Genomic DNA, 16,382 nt, shown 5'->3' with positions numbered 1-16,382 from the left:
TTAGAATTACATTTATTTTTATTGAATAAAATTAGAATCCTTTAAAAACTATATCACTTTTTTATGATCAAATATTTATATTTATTTATTACTCTTCTTTTACTTGTTATTATGATTTTTAAATTTATACTAAAAATCTTTAAAATCTTATAAATTTATAAAAAAAAAAAGTTAGAAATCTTAAAATTTGTGCTACAAATCTATTAAAATCCATATTTAAAATTTTAGTTCGTAGACTCTGCTTGGTAAAACTAGCTGATAGCTTATAGCTGATAGCTGGTGACAGATAGCTGATAAGCTACCATGAGCAGTGTTTTCAAAACCGGACCGAACATTAAACCGGTGAAGGTACTGGGTCATTGGTTTATTGGTCGAACCATTGAGTCACTGGTCTAACCACATGACTATATCAGATAACTCGGTTGAACAGACCGGTTGTTATAACAAAATTATATAGGTATAAAACATGTCGAACATGATGATTCAGTCTCTACAAAATATAACCGGCACTTAAATTTTTTAAAAATATCATATCCTAAATAAATTCACAAGTTCATAATTTAAATTCAAATTTTAAACATAAGTATCACACATAATAAAATAGTACAAAATTACAAAGTATATATTTGCAAACAAAATTTAATCGTAAAATAATCTAATTGAATAAATTATAATAAAGTAACTTCATTGTCTGCAACAAAATTAACGCATCCGAAAATCTTTATTTTTATTTTTTATTAAAATAATTAAAATGATGTTGTTTTAAGTTTTTAAAATTAAAATAAAATAAAAATGCATTTAAATCACCGGTTCTAGAAAACTGTCGTTTTTTCCGATTTTACCGGTTTACAACGGTTCACACCGGTTCAATGACATATCCGATCCAACAATCGAACCAGACCGGTTATCTAGCCGGTTCCCAGTTCAACCGGTCCGACCATCCGGTCTGGTCCGTTTTTTAAAATATTGACCATGAGTGTTTGGTAAATTAGTTGTTTCATTAGCTAATAGATACTAAATGACATAAATGATCATTTTAATTAATAAGGATAATAATATTTTATTAACATAATAAGGATATAAATGAAAAAAAAAGTCACAAGCTAAAAGCTACGAGCTCAAAAGCTACTTCAAATAACTTTTGATAAAAAAGCTACAAACTAAAAGTTAAAATAGCATTATCAAACAAAACTTTTTTATTAATGTTAGCTAAAAAACTAAAAGTTAAAAGATAAAAGCTCTTTTTTGAGTCTTACCAAAAAGACCTGTAAAAAATCTTTCCAAAAAAAATCTCAATGGTCAATACTTCCTTACATAATTTTTAAAATATTCAATATATTTTTTTTTGGTCAAAACTACATCTTATTAAAATTTGAATTCAACTCACTCCTTACTCTCTTTAAGAATTACTCCTATCATAACAAGGGAAATAACCTATCACCTTGAGTTGAAATAGCCTTAACATTATTTTTTTAATGGCAAATTCTTTGGTACTCATGAATTTAAATTGGGTATCCGTATCTTTACTATAAAATGTTATAAAATTTTAATTAATTTTAAATTAAATTAAAATAAATAAATGATGTGGCATAAAATTATATCATTTGATTGGTTGAAGGTATCAATATCCAACTAAATTCAAGGATACGGGGGTGTTCACATTTTTTTAATAATTAGAAATAAGAGATAATTTCAAAAAGAAAAAGAAAAGGCATAAGAAATTTAAAAAATTTACAAAAAGTAAAAGTAAAAAGATTGTTAGGTTATTTTCTAATGATTTGAAAAATAAATAAAATTGAAGTGAAAAATTGAAACGTGTGTTCATTCTGTAACCTAATTAATACGAATCCCCTTTCTTCCCACTGATATATGAAATTGCTTGCCACTTTTCCTCTTTCTTCTCTCTTGAATGAATGAAACCCAAACTTCTCACTCCGTAAACCTCCAACGACACCGTTTCGCTACCAAAACGACGCTGTTCTCCTCGTTTTCATCGTCATAGTCGTCGTTTTCATTCGGCAAGTAATTCCTCAACTTGTTCTACTCTTGTTCATCTCACGATTTCGTTTTCTATTATTTATTTTTTTATATCAATTATCGTCATCTTAATCTTCATCGTGATTTTCACATCCAATAACAAACGTTGACTTTTGGTTTTCAGAAATGGAGCAAGCGGTTTTGGATGACATAATCAATCGGCTCCTTGAAGTTCGTAGCCGTCCCGGGAAGCAGGTTCAGTTGTCGGAGGCGGAGATCCGTCAGCTGTGTGCTGCTGCTAGAGAGATTTTTTTGCAGCAACCTAATTTATTGGAACTTGAAGCTCCTATTAAGATTTGTGGTAAATTTTCTTTGTTTTGAACTGGGTATTGTTGTTTTGTTGCTTTGTTCGTGGGTTTTGATGATCTGTTTTATAATATGCTTACGTTTTGTTTGGGTTTTCTTGTTGTTTCATTATTATTGTGGTGGTGTTTCGGTATTCTGTGCGTGGTTACAAATTTACTGCCTAATTGTACGTGCTTTTTTGGGGTATTTGTATTGTCTATGCTTGCTTATGAGTGAGTGTGTTACAAAGACTGTAAGTGACGAAGTTTGTGGGAGATAATTTGAATTAAGTTTGTCTATTGCTTTCTCCTTCTCTCGGTATTAGGAGAATGAAAGTTGTTAATAGTAGTTACTTAGAGGTAAGTTGTTTAGTTGTTGTTGACTGTAAGTTAGCATCCGATTGTTTTCATATTTTTCAATGACTTTTGATTGTGTGATTAAGATCTTTCTCTCTCTCTCTCACACACACACACACACACACACACACAATTTCTTCAAACCATACTTCTATGGTATTTAAGGTCCATCAACGGAGCTCACAACTTCCACGCTTTTCTTCAAACCATATTTTTATGGTAAGCCCCATCGATGGAGCTTCACTCTGCCTCCATAAATGAGTCTCTTTGCAACAACATATGTGTTTACCAACGACCAGGACACAAGTTCCCGACGAAACCCAATTTCCACCGTTGCAAAGCCCAACTTTTCCTTCATACCTCATTGGCTCTATGGTTGAGGCACCACTCAAGTGGGTGACATCTACATTGAACAAAGTCGGACAAGCCAAATGAATAAATTTTGACATCAGAACCACTGCTGCCACTACTGCTGTGACATCCTTCTCCCTCAACAATTTCACTACAGCAGTACCTTTGCCTCTGCCTCCCTTGTTCAGCGATAGTACCCCTTACTAATTCCCATCACCAGAGCTTCTCCTATCCAAGACTACAAAGATGAGGGAAAAGGTTGAAAAGGGTTTTGTGTGGAAGAACAGTCATCTGCTGTTTGACTTGTTCATCACTCATCCTCTCCTGCATCCTTCTCTCATTTTAAACACTCCTCAGCACTCAACATTGCAAAGCCAAGTCATGGAGATTGTCAACGCCAACATAGATTTTGGCTTTGCAATGATTAAACCCGTGTTGGTGTTGCTGCCTTAGTGTCTTCATCCCAAATCTCAAGCCTATGTTGGTGTTCCTCTCGACTTTTTCCAATGGTAAAGTCTGATCTTTGTGCCTCAAATCGGTGGTAAGAGATGCTCCGTTGTCAATTCGGTTTTGTTGCTTGCTAAGAGTACTCTCTTAGCAATTTTGGATTATCATCAAGTTCAAGTATTGTGCTAACACTGTTTCGTGGGAGGGAGTACAATGGAGCTCCAGATTTCAATGGAGCTGGAGTCAGTAGTATAAAAAGGAACATAAATAAGTAAAATAGTTTAGGAGAAATTTTGTATCATATAATCCAAACTCAGGTTGAAGGATTCCTTTATCTCGAGTTTGTGGGTGCCATAGGGGTAGGTGGGTATTATTAGGACAATAAAAGTTATTATCGGTAGTACTTCAAGTCTGCCTTGACCAGATACAGTTGTGGCAGTAGTTCTCATCTCCATTGAATGTTGAAACCTTGCAAGCCTTTTGCCTCTTTCATGCCTCTTTTACCTATTGTCAAAGTTATCAAATACTTCAACCCTTTTCTTTTTATGCTTTTCACTTGAATTGAATCAAGGCTTATTTTCTTGTTATTAGACCATGTTTTGTGCATGCCTTCCCAGAGTTATTTTCCGCCACAGAGGAATAAGGGTTGGCTGATGATGCTGGAGAGCTTATTCTATAGAAAAAACCAAACCTTAACTTTGTTATTCTTAAGGTTTTTCCGTCTCAATGATGCTGGAGAGGCTGATGATGCTGGCGGCGCAATGGCGGATATACATGGTGGTTTTTGAACTCGCCACAATGCCGGATATCAGCCGATATTGCGGGTTTTTCCACCATACTTCGTTATAGCGGCGCCACAAAGTGGCCTGTATGGCGGGATTTTAGCTCTCCGCCAAGAACTGTCATCCACCATCGACAGCACTACTTAATCAACTTCTTCTATATCTATTTGTTTTGTTTTATATGAGATAATTGGAAAAAAGGCAGTATCGATTGTTTTTAAGATTCAAAGTCCTCACCTATTTGATTGTTTATTTTAAGCTGAAATGTAATGCAGGAGAAGAACAATGTTATCACTTTGAAAGAAATAATACCATTTGGTGTAAACTAGGCAGTTAATCACGGCCAATAGCGGTGCGGCTGCTGGCCGCCACGGTGAAGCCCAGAGCACCACATCATTACATGCGCTATCACGAAAAACAAATTGCACCATCATATTGTGTGTGACGTCCGTATGCCCTTAAAATTAGACATTTGAGGGGGTATTCTTGATATTTTGCGTGCTTATTCCTACTAAAGCCTCTTCTCTTATTTCCTTCTCTATGAAGCCTTACGATTACTTCCTGCATCCTTCTTTTTTGTTGCTACTCCTTTCTAGTTCTTTCTGCCATCCTTGAAAGTCACTCTGAATTCCGCTGACCCAATGAGCTGTTTCTTTTCATCCTCTTTCTTATATTCTGTTTTGCTCATTATTACCTCCTCAGTCCTGCTTAGTTGTCCGCTTTCTCCTCTGTTACTCTATTTTCTTGCACTGTTTTGAACTTCTGGTTTTCCCAAGTTACTGAATATCAATTTGGTTTTATGACTGAGAGGTCAATCATGGAAGCGATCTATGACGTGTGATGGAGCAATATCGGATGAACCAACAAAACTTACACTTAATATTCATTGACTTAGAGAAGATGTATAATAGAGTGCTTAGAGAGATTTTGTGGAAAACTCTAGAGAAGAAATGGGTTATGATTGTCTATATTCAAGCTATCCAAGATATGTATGAGAGACAGACGATTTTCCCATTACAATGCACCAAGGTTCAACCTTAAGCCACTACCTTCTTACTTTAATATTGGGTGTACTCATAGAACACATTTAAGAGCTAACATCAATATGTATGCTTTTAGCAAATGATATCAAATGATATAGTCCTACTGGATAGTCGAAGGAGGGTTTAAATGAGAAGTTCAGGAGGATTTAAATGAGAGGTTGGAGAATTAGAGACGAGTTTTAGTAAAGCATGACTTATACCTAAGCAAAAGTAAGACGGAGTATATGGAATCTAAGTTCAACAAAAGGAGATGCGTTTCTAACCTAGAGATGAAAGTTGAAGACCATATCATCCCATAAGTCACGCGGTTTAAATATCTTGGATCCTTAATACAAAACGATGGAGAAATAGAAGGGGATACTAACTGTCAATTTCAATCTGGGTGGTTGAAATGGAGGAGGGTCTTAGGGGTTTTATGTGACCCAAAAGAACCGCTCAAGCTGAAGGTAAAATTTTATCGGACAACGGTAAGACCTGCAATTATCAAATAGTTGCCATCCCGCTACACACTCTCACTTTTGCGGTTTAGTGTGTAGACTATTATTGTAACTAGGAGTATAATTGTTCAAGCTAACTTAAGCAGAGTTTACTAGAGAAGTTGTGTGTAATTGCTACATAGAGACAATTTTCCTGTTATGGTTGTTCATGACTATTGTTGAAGGTTTTGCAAGAATTGCTTTTTGAAGTGTCCCCGAAATGCCTCATATTTGTTAAACTGTAATGAGTCAATATAATTGTCACAATGCCAACTTTACTGTATCAAGATCAATGATGTTGTATCTGAGATTATAGCACTTCCTGACATCCTTAAGCACATAATTTTGACAAGTGATTTTATTTCTTCTATATAATAGATCCGATCTGAGGTTGTCTGCCAAATTCTTCTTTATTATCATTTCATACTTAAGCCAGGGTTGGTATTGAACAACTGGGAAAAATGATGGTAGTGTTTCTGTTGAATTCTGTTAGGACAATAGGACCCCAAATGAGAATGCTGGCCTAACAGAAATGATGAAGGGAATAATTAAATCTCTACTACCCTAGAGCATAGCCCATCAGAATGTAAACTTCTCTACCTAACAAAAATGATTCTCTCTTGATGCCCCTTTTTCAGTCTTCCCTTCCTCTTATAACAGAATGGTCAAACAACACTTGCTCGCTCCTCAACTCTTGCCACCTTACATTTTTTTCCCTTCCATTTCCTATATTCTTTTAACATCATACTCCACAAATGTTACATTCTTTCCCTTCTATTTCCTATATTCTTCTAACATCATACTCCACAAATGGGCTTGGACAACTGGTTTATTATTGCATATTTGGGTCTATATTCTTATTTGGGGTCCTAACAGATTCCAAGGTTGAAACTTCAAACTTGAAATACAACCCTATGGATCTATGCTTGACCAGGGGTGGAAACTTGGGCATTGCCTGCTCCGCAAAATCCCGAAAAAAATGGGGCGGGACGAACATAGTTGAGGGTGCAGGCTTAAAAACCTTGTCCTGCTCTGCGAAAAAATGAGGGCGGGCGGGCATTGCACCCCATAAAGGCTAAAAATTGCAAAAATTCTTGTTAATGGCCTCCCTCACAAAAAATGGGACGAGGCGGGGCGGGCATATTAGAGTGTACTTAAAACCTTGGCCCGCCTTAAAAAAATGCTGGCAAAACGGGCATGTCCGGCAGGCTTGGTTCATTTTGCCACCCCTATGGTCGACTAGGATTTTAGCTCAAGTACTGTATTTTTTTTTTGTGGACAAAATGAAGCAAATAAAAAAACTGTTTGGAATTGTTTAAAGTCTCACATTGGATGAAATAACCCAAATTCAAAGGTGGTATCAAAGCCTATTCAAGATCAATTAGATCACCTGCTATTGGGTCGCCACTATCAGACCACTTGGGTCACGCTCTAGATTCCAGTTCCAGGCATGAGAGACGTGTGTTAAGACTTAAGAGTCTCACATTGAGATAATCCAAGTTCTAAGAAATTTTCAATGCCATCTGCCAACGTATGTTACATGCAAATTACCAATGACCAATGACCAATGACCAAATAAGTGTACAATCAAACTTAAAAATCAAGTTTCAAAGTTGAGAAACTTTCCTTCAAGATGGTAAAGACATCCAGTATGCATGAAAACCAATTATGGGGTGTTGGCGTTGCTTTCCTTTTCTTTTTTTAACTCTTTTTTAATATGCTATTTGTTTCAATAATTTTTCTTCTTGAAATATGACTTTTGGTTGCCCAAAGTTGGTTGATGACTTGGTGATTGAGGATTTTATATTCATGAACTCGTAACAGTTCTGTTAGTATATTCATGAACTCAACAGTTCTGTTAGAAGCAATTATTTGAAATGATAAAACTTTAACGAGTGAAGCTATATTTTGGCTCTAAAATTGTAGGGTGTTGTCATGTTGTTCTCTAAAATTAAGTAGGTAACATCCCTTGTTCTGGACTAAAATGAACTAATCTACAATTTTGGAGACATTTTTGCCAATTTCTTAATTTCTAGACCAGCATGCTAGCGTCTTACAAATCCGGAGACCAACTTGGTGCTTCATTCAAATTCTAACTATAATATCCTTCATGTACGATCCACTATGTAGTATTTGATGAATGAAAACTATACACCGATTGCCTATTTTTTAAATTCTAGCTATAATATCCGGATGCTACTAACCTGAGTCGACCTAGGTAAACCTGTTTAAGGAGATAAAACTCTTCTATTGCCTATTTTTTTTCTTCTTTTGACAAGATTCAAATCTGAAACTTACTTGGGGAATTAAGCTCCACGCCACTTGGACCAGACCAACGGGGGTTGGTGAAGAGTTTATACTAGTGAGTTCAAATGGTAATTTTGCTAGAAGCAGTTATTTATAAACGGAAAAGTAAAGATAAGTGGAAAATAGGACCTAGCAAGTAGCAGTATAAAAGGTTGCTTGAATCTCATATACCCGTGTACATGACATTGTTTTGGCACATGAAATACAAAGATCTAAGTTGATATGAACATAATCCATCTATTGTAGTCCCTTGTATTATCATCACCACATCATATTTTGTTTTCTGAATAGAAAGTATCTTATTTATGGAATCATTTCTGAATATCCTTTTGTTGATCTTTCAGGCGACATACATGGTCAATATTCTGATCTTCTAAGGCTTTTTGAGTATGGTGGATTACCTCCTCAGTCCAATTACTTGTTTTTGGGTGATTATGTGGATCGAGGGAAGCAAAGTTTAGAAACGATATGTCTTCTCTTATCATATAAAATAAAATATCCTGAGAATTTTTTTCTTTTGAGGGGAAACCATGAATGTGCTTCTATTAACCGTATATATGGATTTTATGACGAGTGTAAAAGAAGGTTCAATGTAAGGGTATGGAAGGTGTTTACGGATTGCTTCAATTGCCTACCTGTGGCAGCTCTCATTGATGAAAAGATTTTGTGCATGCATGGCGGACTTTCTCCCGACTTACATAATTTGGATCAAATTAGAAATTTACAGCGGCCGACTGATGTGCCTGATACAGGTTTGCTTTGCGATCTCCTGTGGTCAGACCCTAGCAAAGAAGTTCAAGGTTGGGGAATGAATGATAGGGGAGTGTCATATACATTTGGTGCTGATAAGGTGTCGGAGTTTCTTCAGAAACATGACTTGGATCTTGTTTGTCGTGCTCATCAGGTTAAACTTTTGCCTTTGCTTCTCAATATGTTGCTGGGTATTCAGAGTTGAGTTTATATCCCCATTTCTATTTCTATGATATGAAAACAAAATTTATTTCAAGCAAACCTAATCTTTCTCTCAGGTTTATTAATAGCTACTTAATTTATGCGAACTTAGAATTATTCTTTGATACATTTATGCATTGAGGATTAAAATCTCCCTTCAAAAGTTCAAATGATTTATTAGTTATGTATGACACATCATTATGTACATTCCTATATTGGTATTAAAGAATAGTACATCTCAATCATCTGTGCTATTAAATTTAAATTCGGTTATCTTCTTACCAGGTGGTGGAGGATGGATATGAGTTCTTTGCTAACCGGCAGCTTGTAACAATATTTTCGGCACCTAATTACTGTGGGGAGTTTGACAATGCCGGTGCTATGATGAGTGTTGATGAGACACTAATGTGCTCTTTCCAAATATTAAAGCCAGCTGATAAGAAAGCAAGGCTCAATTTCGGAAGTACAACAACTGCTAAACCAGGAAACTCTCCGGCAGGTGTAAAGGTAGGAAGATAGTTGAATATTTGCAGATGCAATACATGCACAAAATTAGGAGTAAAACATATTTTATGATTGTGAGGCAGTTATATGTATTTATCTGTGAAGTTTAACCATCACGGTGAGTTGGCAATTCCATGCATCTTGACATTTTCTCTCTCTTCTATCTGGGACTCTATTTGTCTGTATTATGGAGCATATATTAAATTAGATAAATGTTTGATCATTCTTTTAGAATCTGGTTTATTTTAAAAAGTAGTTATAAAAATAAGTGCTTATCATGACAACACAGAATTTGGAGATAAGGTGACTTTGTTTAATCAAACCTTTGCTGTTCTGTGATTTATTTCATGATAACTATTTTTCCTGTGAACAGTTGTAGTTTTGTATGATTTCCATATTAACCTTATCTGGTATAATTTGAAATTATTGGAATGATCTGAGATTTTATGTGATAGTCGTGCAAGAAAACATTTGGGGCAATGAATTTAGCAATGGAAAAAGCTACATACATGGAGATTTTCTACTGAGAACTCTCAAGCAGTCAAAGCCATTGGGTGAATCAAAATTGTTTCAAATGCTCCCCAACTTGTATACAGATACTGTTGCATTCATTTTTTTTCTTTTTCAGTATGAAGGTTTTTTGCTAAACAGCAGAGCTCTTCATTACCAGTCACTTAATCTAGATTATTGTTATATACCACACTAGTTTACATCCCTATTGCCCATGATTTATATTTTTACTTGTTGGTGTTGATGCATTTGCAAATGTATTTCTAAGTTTCCGTCCTTTCTGCTTCCTTGCAGTCCTTCCTTGGTGCAAAAGTATGAAGCTGATTTTGGCGAAAAGGTTGCTGTCACAACTGGTCTGCGAAGAAAAGTTGAGCTCCGTATGTTATTTTGGAACTGTAAAAACAAAGGGAAATGCTGTCATGAACTATGTAGACCATTGTTTTTCACTGTTACAAATTTGTATTTTGAGATTTAACAGCCCATAATTTTTTCCATGTTTTCTTTGTACACTAATTTCTGGTAATGTTATGTTATTATGAGTTTTAAGCTTCTCAAGCATTCAGACATTCATCTGTTGCTGAAATTAAATGAAATGCTCATATACGATTGGTATATGGGTGGAAGTTGAGAATAAAGGATGAGATTAATTGGTATGCATTGAAAATGCAATTTTTTCATGCATGAGATTAATTGATATAATTTTGTTCTTTTAATTATTAATAATGGTGAGATTTAATTCGTTGAATATGTAAAAAATTTACACCAAATGTGCATATAATTTATATTGAAAAAGGATATGATCGAGTATCCATATTATTTTCTTTACTGGGTATCTGCTGTTAATGTATCTCAACGTGTTTAAATATTTCAAAGAATTTTTTTAAAATTTATTATTTGGCCTTGAGACCCGTTATTTCAAGTGGACTAACTCTACCTATGGGTGACAAAATGGATCTAGCTGGTGGCAAAATGGATTAGTTTGTTAGTATCTGCTGTTAATGTATCTCAACGTGTTTAAATATTTCAAAGAATTTTTTTAAAATTTATTATTTGGCCTTGAGACCCGTTATTTCAAGTGGACTAACTCTACCTATGGGTGACAAAATGGATCTAGCTGGTGGCAAAATGGATTAGTTTGTTAGTATCTGCTGTTAATGTATCTCAACGTGTTTAAATATTTCAAAGAATTTTTTTAAAATTTATTATTTGGCCTTGAGACCCGTTATTTCAAGTGGACTAACTCTACCTATGGGTGACAAAATGGATCTAGCTGGTGGCAAAATGGATTAGTTTGTTAGTATCTGCTGTTAATGTATCTCAACGTGTTTAAATATTTCAAAGAATTTTTTTAAAATTTATTATTTGGCCTTGAGACCCGTTATTTCAAGTGGACTAACTCTACCTATGGGTGACAAAATGGATCTAGCTGGTGGCAAAATGGATTAGTTTGTTAGTATCTGCTGTTAATGTATCTCAACGTGTTTAAATATTTCAAAGAATTTTTTTAAAATTTATTATTTGGCCTTGAGACCCGTTATTTCAAGTGGACTAACTCTACCTATGGGTGACAAAATGGATCTAGCTGGTGGCAAAATGGATTAGTTTGTTGGACATGTCTGTTTTACCCGCACTTTTCTGCAGGGCGGACCATTTTAAGCTCGCATTCTATAACATGTTTGCTCTGGTCTGTTTTATTTGCTGCAAGAGTATTTACATATAATTTAATATTTTTAGGCTTCAAAGATGTAAATTTCGTGGATATTTTTGGCCTGCATTTATTTTTCTGCGGGGTTGACCAAGATTTTAGGTCTGCACTCTTATCTATGTCCGTCCAATCTTACTATATTTTTTGTAGGCTTTTGCAAGACGGAGATGGGAATGCTCATCTGCTACCCTTAATTCAACCATCCACTAGTAGCTAGCAAGTGGGTCTACATAGACTAACACAAAAGTATTTGACGGCAAGAACATTTATATAAAATTTAATATTTTTAGGTTTAAAAGATGCAAATTCCGCGGATATTTTTCGCCCACATTTTTGTTTCCGGGGTTGGCTAAGATTTTAGATCTCTACTCTTATCTATGTCCGTTTTGTCCCGTCCCGTTTTTTTGTAGGCTTTTGCAAGACGGAGTTAAACGGTGGGGGAATACTCGTTTGCCACCCCTAATTCTACCACTAGTAGCTAGCAAGTGGGTCCACGTAAACTAACACAGAAACACTTCCACATAAAAGTACTTCTAAGAAATTTGATTCAAGACAGTGGATCTGCATAAACTGACACAATGCTTCCACACAAAATACTTACTAAGAAATTTGATTCAAGACAGTAGATCGCACTGAAATGAGACATGCCATCCACACATTTTTCTGGTGTGTTGCTTGTTTGGTTCATGTTCTTGGTGTCGTAGGACCATTGAGTTGACTAGTGAGTACAAAAATAATAGTAAAAAGAAACTGGTTGATGTTGTGGAGAATTTGTTTGGTCTTAGGAATGATAATTGTTCAAGGAAGTAAAGTTGGCTAATGCCTTAGTGATTAAGTTATTTTGAAGTTATCTTATAATATAAATACTTGTGTAATTGTTTAAAAAAAAACTTGTAAAATAAATTCCAGTGAAAAAACTTATAAAATAACTACTATTTGTTGTCATGGCATTTTTGTAAGTATTTCAGTAATAGCTTATTTAGATCTATTGTATCTATTATCTGGGTTTGAATCCAAGTCCTCCACCTGCTTCCACTATCATAAGTATTAAACTAGTTGAGTTATCAAACTTACCAACAAGTATAGAAGTTATGTGGAGTTTTTCATTATATAATCACTGATTCGATGACACTTAATTAGTTTGTTTATTTATACATTACTTAATAAAGCACTCATGTCATATAGCTCATAAGCGCTTAAGCTCTAAATTATAATAAATCAGTTGTGTTCTTAACATCATCAGTCGGAATCTAAGGATTGTGATAGATATTCAATGCGAATGAAAATGAAAAAAAAAAGAGAAAGAAATAAACCGTTTTCTGTAAAATAAAAAACTATTTTCACTGAAAAAAACAAAGATAATTATTTTCTGTAAAAATAAAGATAACTGTTTTATGTATAAAAAAAAGATATAAATTTTTTTATAATGCTAACTATATAAGATAAGTTAAAAATATTCTTAGACTTCAACTTTGATAATGGAGTTGTACTTCTGAAAAATACAATAAAAAATTAACGAGATTGAAGTACTTATAGATGGCCTCCTTGCGTCGAATCAAAGGAGGCAGCTATTTTTCCTCTCTTCCCCGTTAAAGGTATGGAGATAAAGAACAATCGGTTCTTCCCAAATCATTGGGGAGTCATTTTTTGCTTGACTGAAATCTTCCAAACCGTTTATTCTTTGGACACCTCATAGGCGACATGTGGATTAAGGATGAGGCATGAGTCTTAATTTAGACTAGACGACTAAATGATAACTCACTTTATGTGAGATATTTAATCTTTTTTACGTGACTTTTAGGGTAATTCATATCTCGAGTAATGTCATTTATTTATGTTTTATGTTACTTTAGTTAATTTAGGATAAGCACACTAGATGCTCTCTTTTGTCAATTTTATATGTTTTGTGCTTGTGCAGAATTAACTTTTGTGACGAATTTTGTCACACCAAGAAGTGTCACGCCAAAAAGTTATGACCCATACCCAGTAGACCTTGAGTTAGAAGATGCTGGAATGAATTATCAAATTCAATATTAATGTTGACGTGACAGATATTTGAGAAGAAAATAGGGTTGAGTTGGAGAAAATGAATGGATAAGGATGAAAATGCTACAAGGAAAAATTCAGAAAAGCTATCAAAGTTTGTTGCTGTTGCCACACTGCTATCTTTTTTTGGTATAAACTGGGGTATTCTTTGCACGCAACTGCAGATACTAATCACTCGAGCCGTGTAGGACTATATAGGTGACCAAGCTTTCCCTCAAGAGATTTAACACTATTGCATGCTGAGTACAGGGATCGAACACAATACCTCTGGTTAAGTTGGAAGAGATCCTCGCCATCTCATCCAAGTACTTTTGGGTTGCACCGCTATCCTTTTTTAGAAGACAAAATCAATTATTTTAAAAACTACGTTCATTAATTTAGGAGATATAACATTGATATTCATAAGTCTTTGGACTCTATATGAAAGATCGGTTGCTTTGATGGTAGAAAATCAAAATGATATAAAAATATATTGATTGTCAGAACACATTTTCTCAAGTTTAACAACTTAACTTAAAGTAGCTTTGAAAGTTATCTGTCTCACATTAAAACCTTTAGTCACCAGTCAGTCTCGCTAGTGGAGAAATCTAAATCAACTTCAAGTCAACACAAACATGTTTCTTTCCTAGTCACTCGTACACTAGAACATCTCTAATCTCTTGGTCTAAGTGTCGATCTTCATTTATGTGGGTCAATAAAAAATTCACATACTCTTCTTTCTTTATAGGTACTCCAGCTTGCCGAAATATAAAAAAAATAAAATAAATAATTATTTCATTTCAATATAATTAAAAAAATTAAAACAAACTTACACATTAATAATAATATTAATAAATTATTTATAAAAAAAATTAAAATCTAAAACAAAAGAACACTCTATGTAAGTGTATGCCTGTATAAATGCTTATGTTTCAAAATTGAGTTTTCCCTCAAAATTACAATAAATCTTTCTAATAATTTAAGGCAAAGAAAATGAATCCATCTCTAATAATTTTGTCTAAGACCCATATTTTCTAGACATGGCCTACAAAACAATTGTCTTACTAGTAAGAGAATAATTACATGTCAAATCCTCTCTCGTTGTCGACCAACTTAATAAAAGAGAATAATGTAAGGATGATATGATGTTTTAGATGTTACATAATTTTGACTCTAACAATAATAATTTAATGTGATAAAAAAAAAAAATAATTTAATACTTTCAAACAAATATTCTCAACTGCTATACTAAACTAAAACGTATAACATAAATTTTATATTTTTTATTAACTAGATAAATATTATATTTCTAAATTCTAACATGTAAAATACTAGTTATAGTACATTCTTCATCAAGTATATCAAAGGTTAAAGTATATGCATATACTCTTATTTTAATATTTTTTTGAAAGTGATATATTTAATAAAGAAAATGAAATTATTGGATTGCATCGTCACTACTTCATTTTAAATTGGAAAACATCATGGTTCAGCCCATGGTTTTGGTTATAATTATAATTTTAATTGATTTGTTGGTGTGTGTTTGATGCATGACACTTGAATGAAAAATGCGGAAAATGAGCTGTGTCATTTGTTTTTTTTTTGGTGACTAATAAGAATGAGACTTGTGATGTAGTTTCTTTCATTCTCAGTATTTTTGAAGTCTCAAAGGTCAAGAAGAGAGATGATATTAATAATAAATTATTATAAAAAAATAATTTAACTGTATTTATTATTTTTTATATTTGAAATAATTCGTTTTAAAAAATTAGTTTTAAAAAGGACAGTTGTCGCTCTAGATATATATGTTTAAATTTTGTAGGACACTTCTCACATTTATAAAATTGAACTTTGAACGTGGCCCAATAGAGAAATGTTTGATGGAATTTGGATGGAATTTAATAAACTTTTATTATATTAAATTTAAATGATTGTTACAAATTCGGTTCATATAATAAGAGATGTTTTTGAACCATAAATTTTATTTCAATGTTATATATTATGTGAAATTCTTAGGTTTTCTTTGAGATTTGTAGTAGAAGGGAAGAGGAAATTTTTAAAAAAAGGAAAGATGGAGAAAAAATAATTGAGCATTAGGTGGAGAGAATTTTGCAGGGTTTATTTTATTTACAATATCTTTTTTTTATAGTTTAAGGTTAAATAATTGTATTGGAGGAGAAATTTAAAATATTTTGGAGTGTTTAAGTTAATTCTTCAGTTATAATTTTCTTTATAATATTATGAGAATTGAAAAAACACGAATGATAAATATTCATTTATAGTTTTATATAAAAACATCAATTCAAAAATATTTCTTTCTTTATTTTCTTTTAATATTAGACTTTGTTTAGTTTCATTTATTTCTTTTTTAAACAAAATTTAGGTACAATTCTTTAGGTGTGGTTCTTACTATTTTTCAATAAAAATGTGACAAATATAATTAAATATCATTTAATGAGTAAAAATAGAAGAAATTTGTATATGTATAAGAGGAAATTATACACTTATCGTGTTTTCATTGAAAAACAATAAAAACCACACCTAAAAAATTATACCTAAGTTTTGTCCTTCTTTCCTTTTAACGTTAGACATTGTTTAAAAGA

General features: G+C 33.3%; 1 protein-coding gene across 2 annotated transcripts; it reads left to right on the top strand.

Annotated features, from left to right (window-relative positions):
• Positions 1-1,824: 1,824 nt before the first annotated feature.
• Positions 1,825-10,615, top strand: LOC131644188 (serine/threonine-protein phosphatase PP1 isozyme 2-like). Of its 2 annotated transcripts, none has more exons than XM_058914618.1 (5): positions 1,825-2,018; positions 2,162-2,338; positions 8,429-8,988; positions 9,321-9,542; positions 10,344-10,615. In XM_058914618.1, the coding sequence occupies exons 2-5, from the start codon at positions 2,164-2,166 to the stop codon at positions 10,365-10,367; spliced, it is 981 nt and encodes a 326-aa protein (XP_058770601.1). In that variant the 5' UTR covers positions 1,825-2,018; positions 2,162-2,163; the 3' UTR covers positions 10,368-10,615. The 2 variants fall into 2 exon arrangements, with proteins under 2 accessions (XP_058770601.1, XP_058770600.1); XM_058914617.1 differs by having other exon boundaries at positions 1,825-2,022.
• The last annotated feature ends 5,767 nt before the right edge of the window (positions 10,616-16,382 follow it).

The sequence above is a fragment of the Vicia villosa genome, linkage group LG1, assembly GCF_029867415.1.
Source record: "Vicia villosa cultivar HV-30 ecotype Madison, WI linkage group LG1, Vvil1.0, whole genome shotgun sequence".
In the NCBI taxonomy this organism is placed as follows: Eukaryota; Viridiplantae; Streptophyta; class Magnoliopsida; order Fabales; family Fabaceae; genus Vicia; species Vicia villosa.
Note: the sequence above shows the minus strand (reverse complement) of the source record. Positions and strands in the feature narration are given on the sequence as shown.

What these genes read in the sequence shown, in the direction of transcription:
- LOC131644188 (XM_058914618.1), top strand. Translation starts at nt 2,164, where the DNA reads ATGGAGCAAGCGGTTTTGGATGACATAATCAATCGGCTCCTTGAAGTT. An exon ending in AGCTCCTATTAAGATTTGTG is followed by an intron (nt 2,339 to 8,428) that starts GTAAATTTTCTT and finishes TTGATCTTTCAG; the next exon opens with GCGACATACATGGTCAATAT. An exon ending in ACTCTCCGGCAGGTGTAAAG is followed by an intron (nt 9,543 to 10,343) that starts GTAGGAAGATAG and finishes GCTTCCTTGCAG; the next exon opens with TCCTTCCTTGGTGCAAAAGT.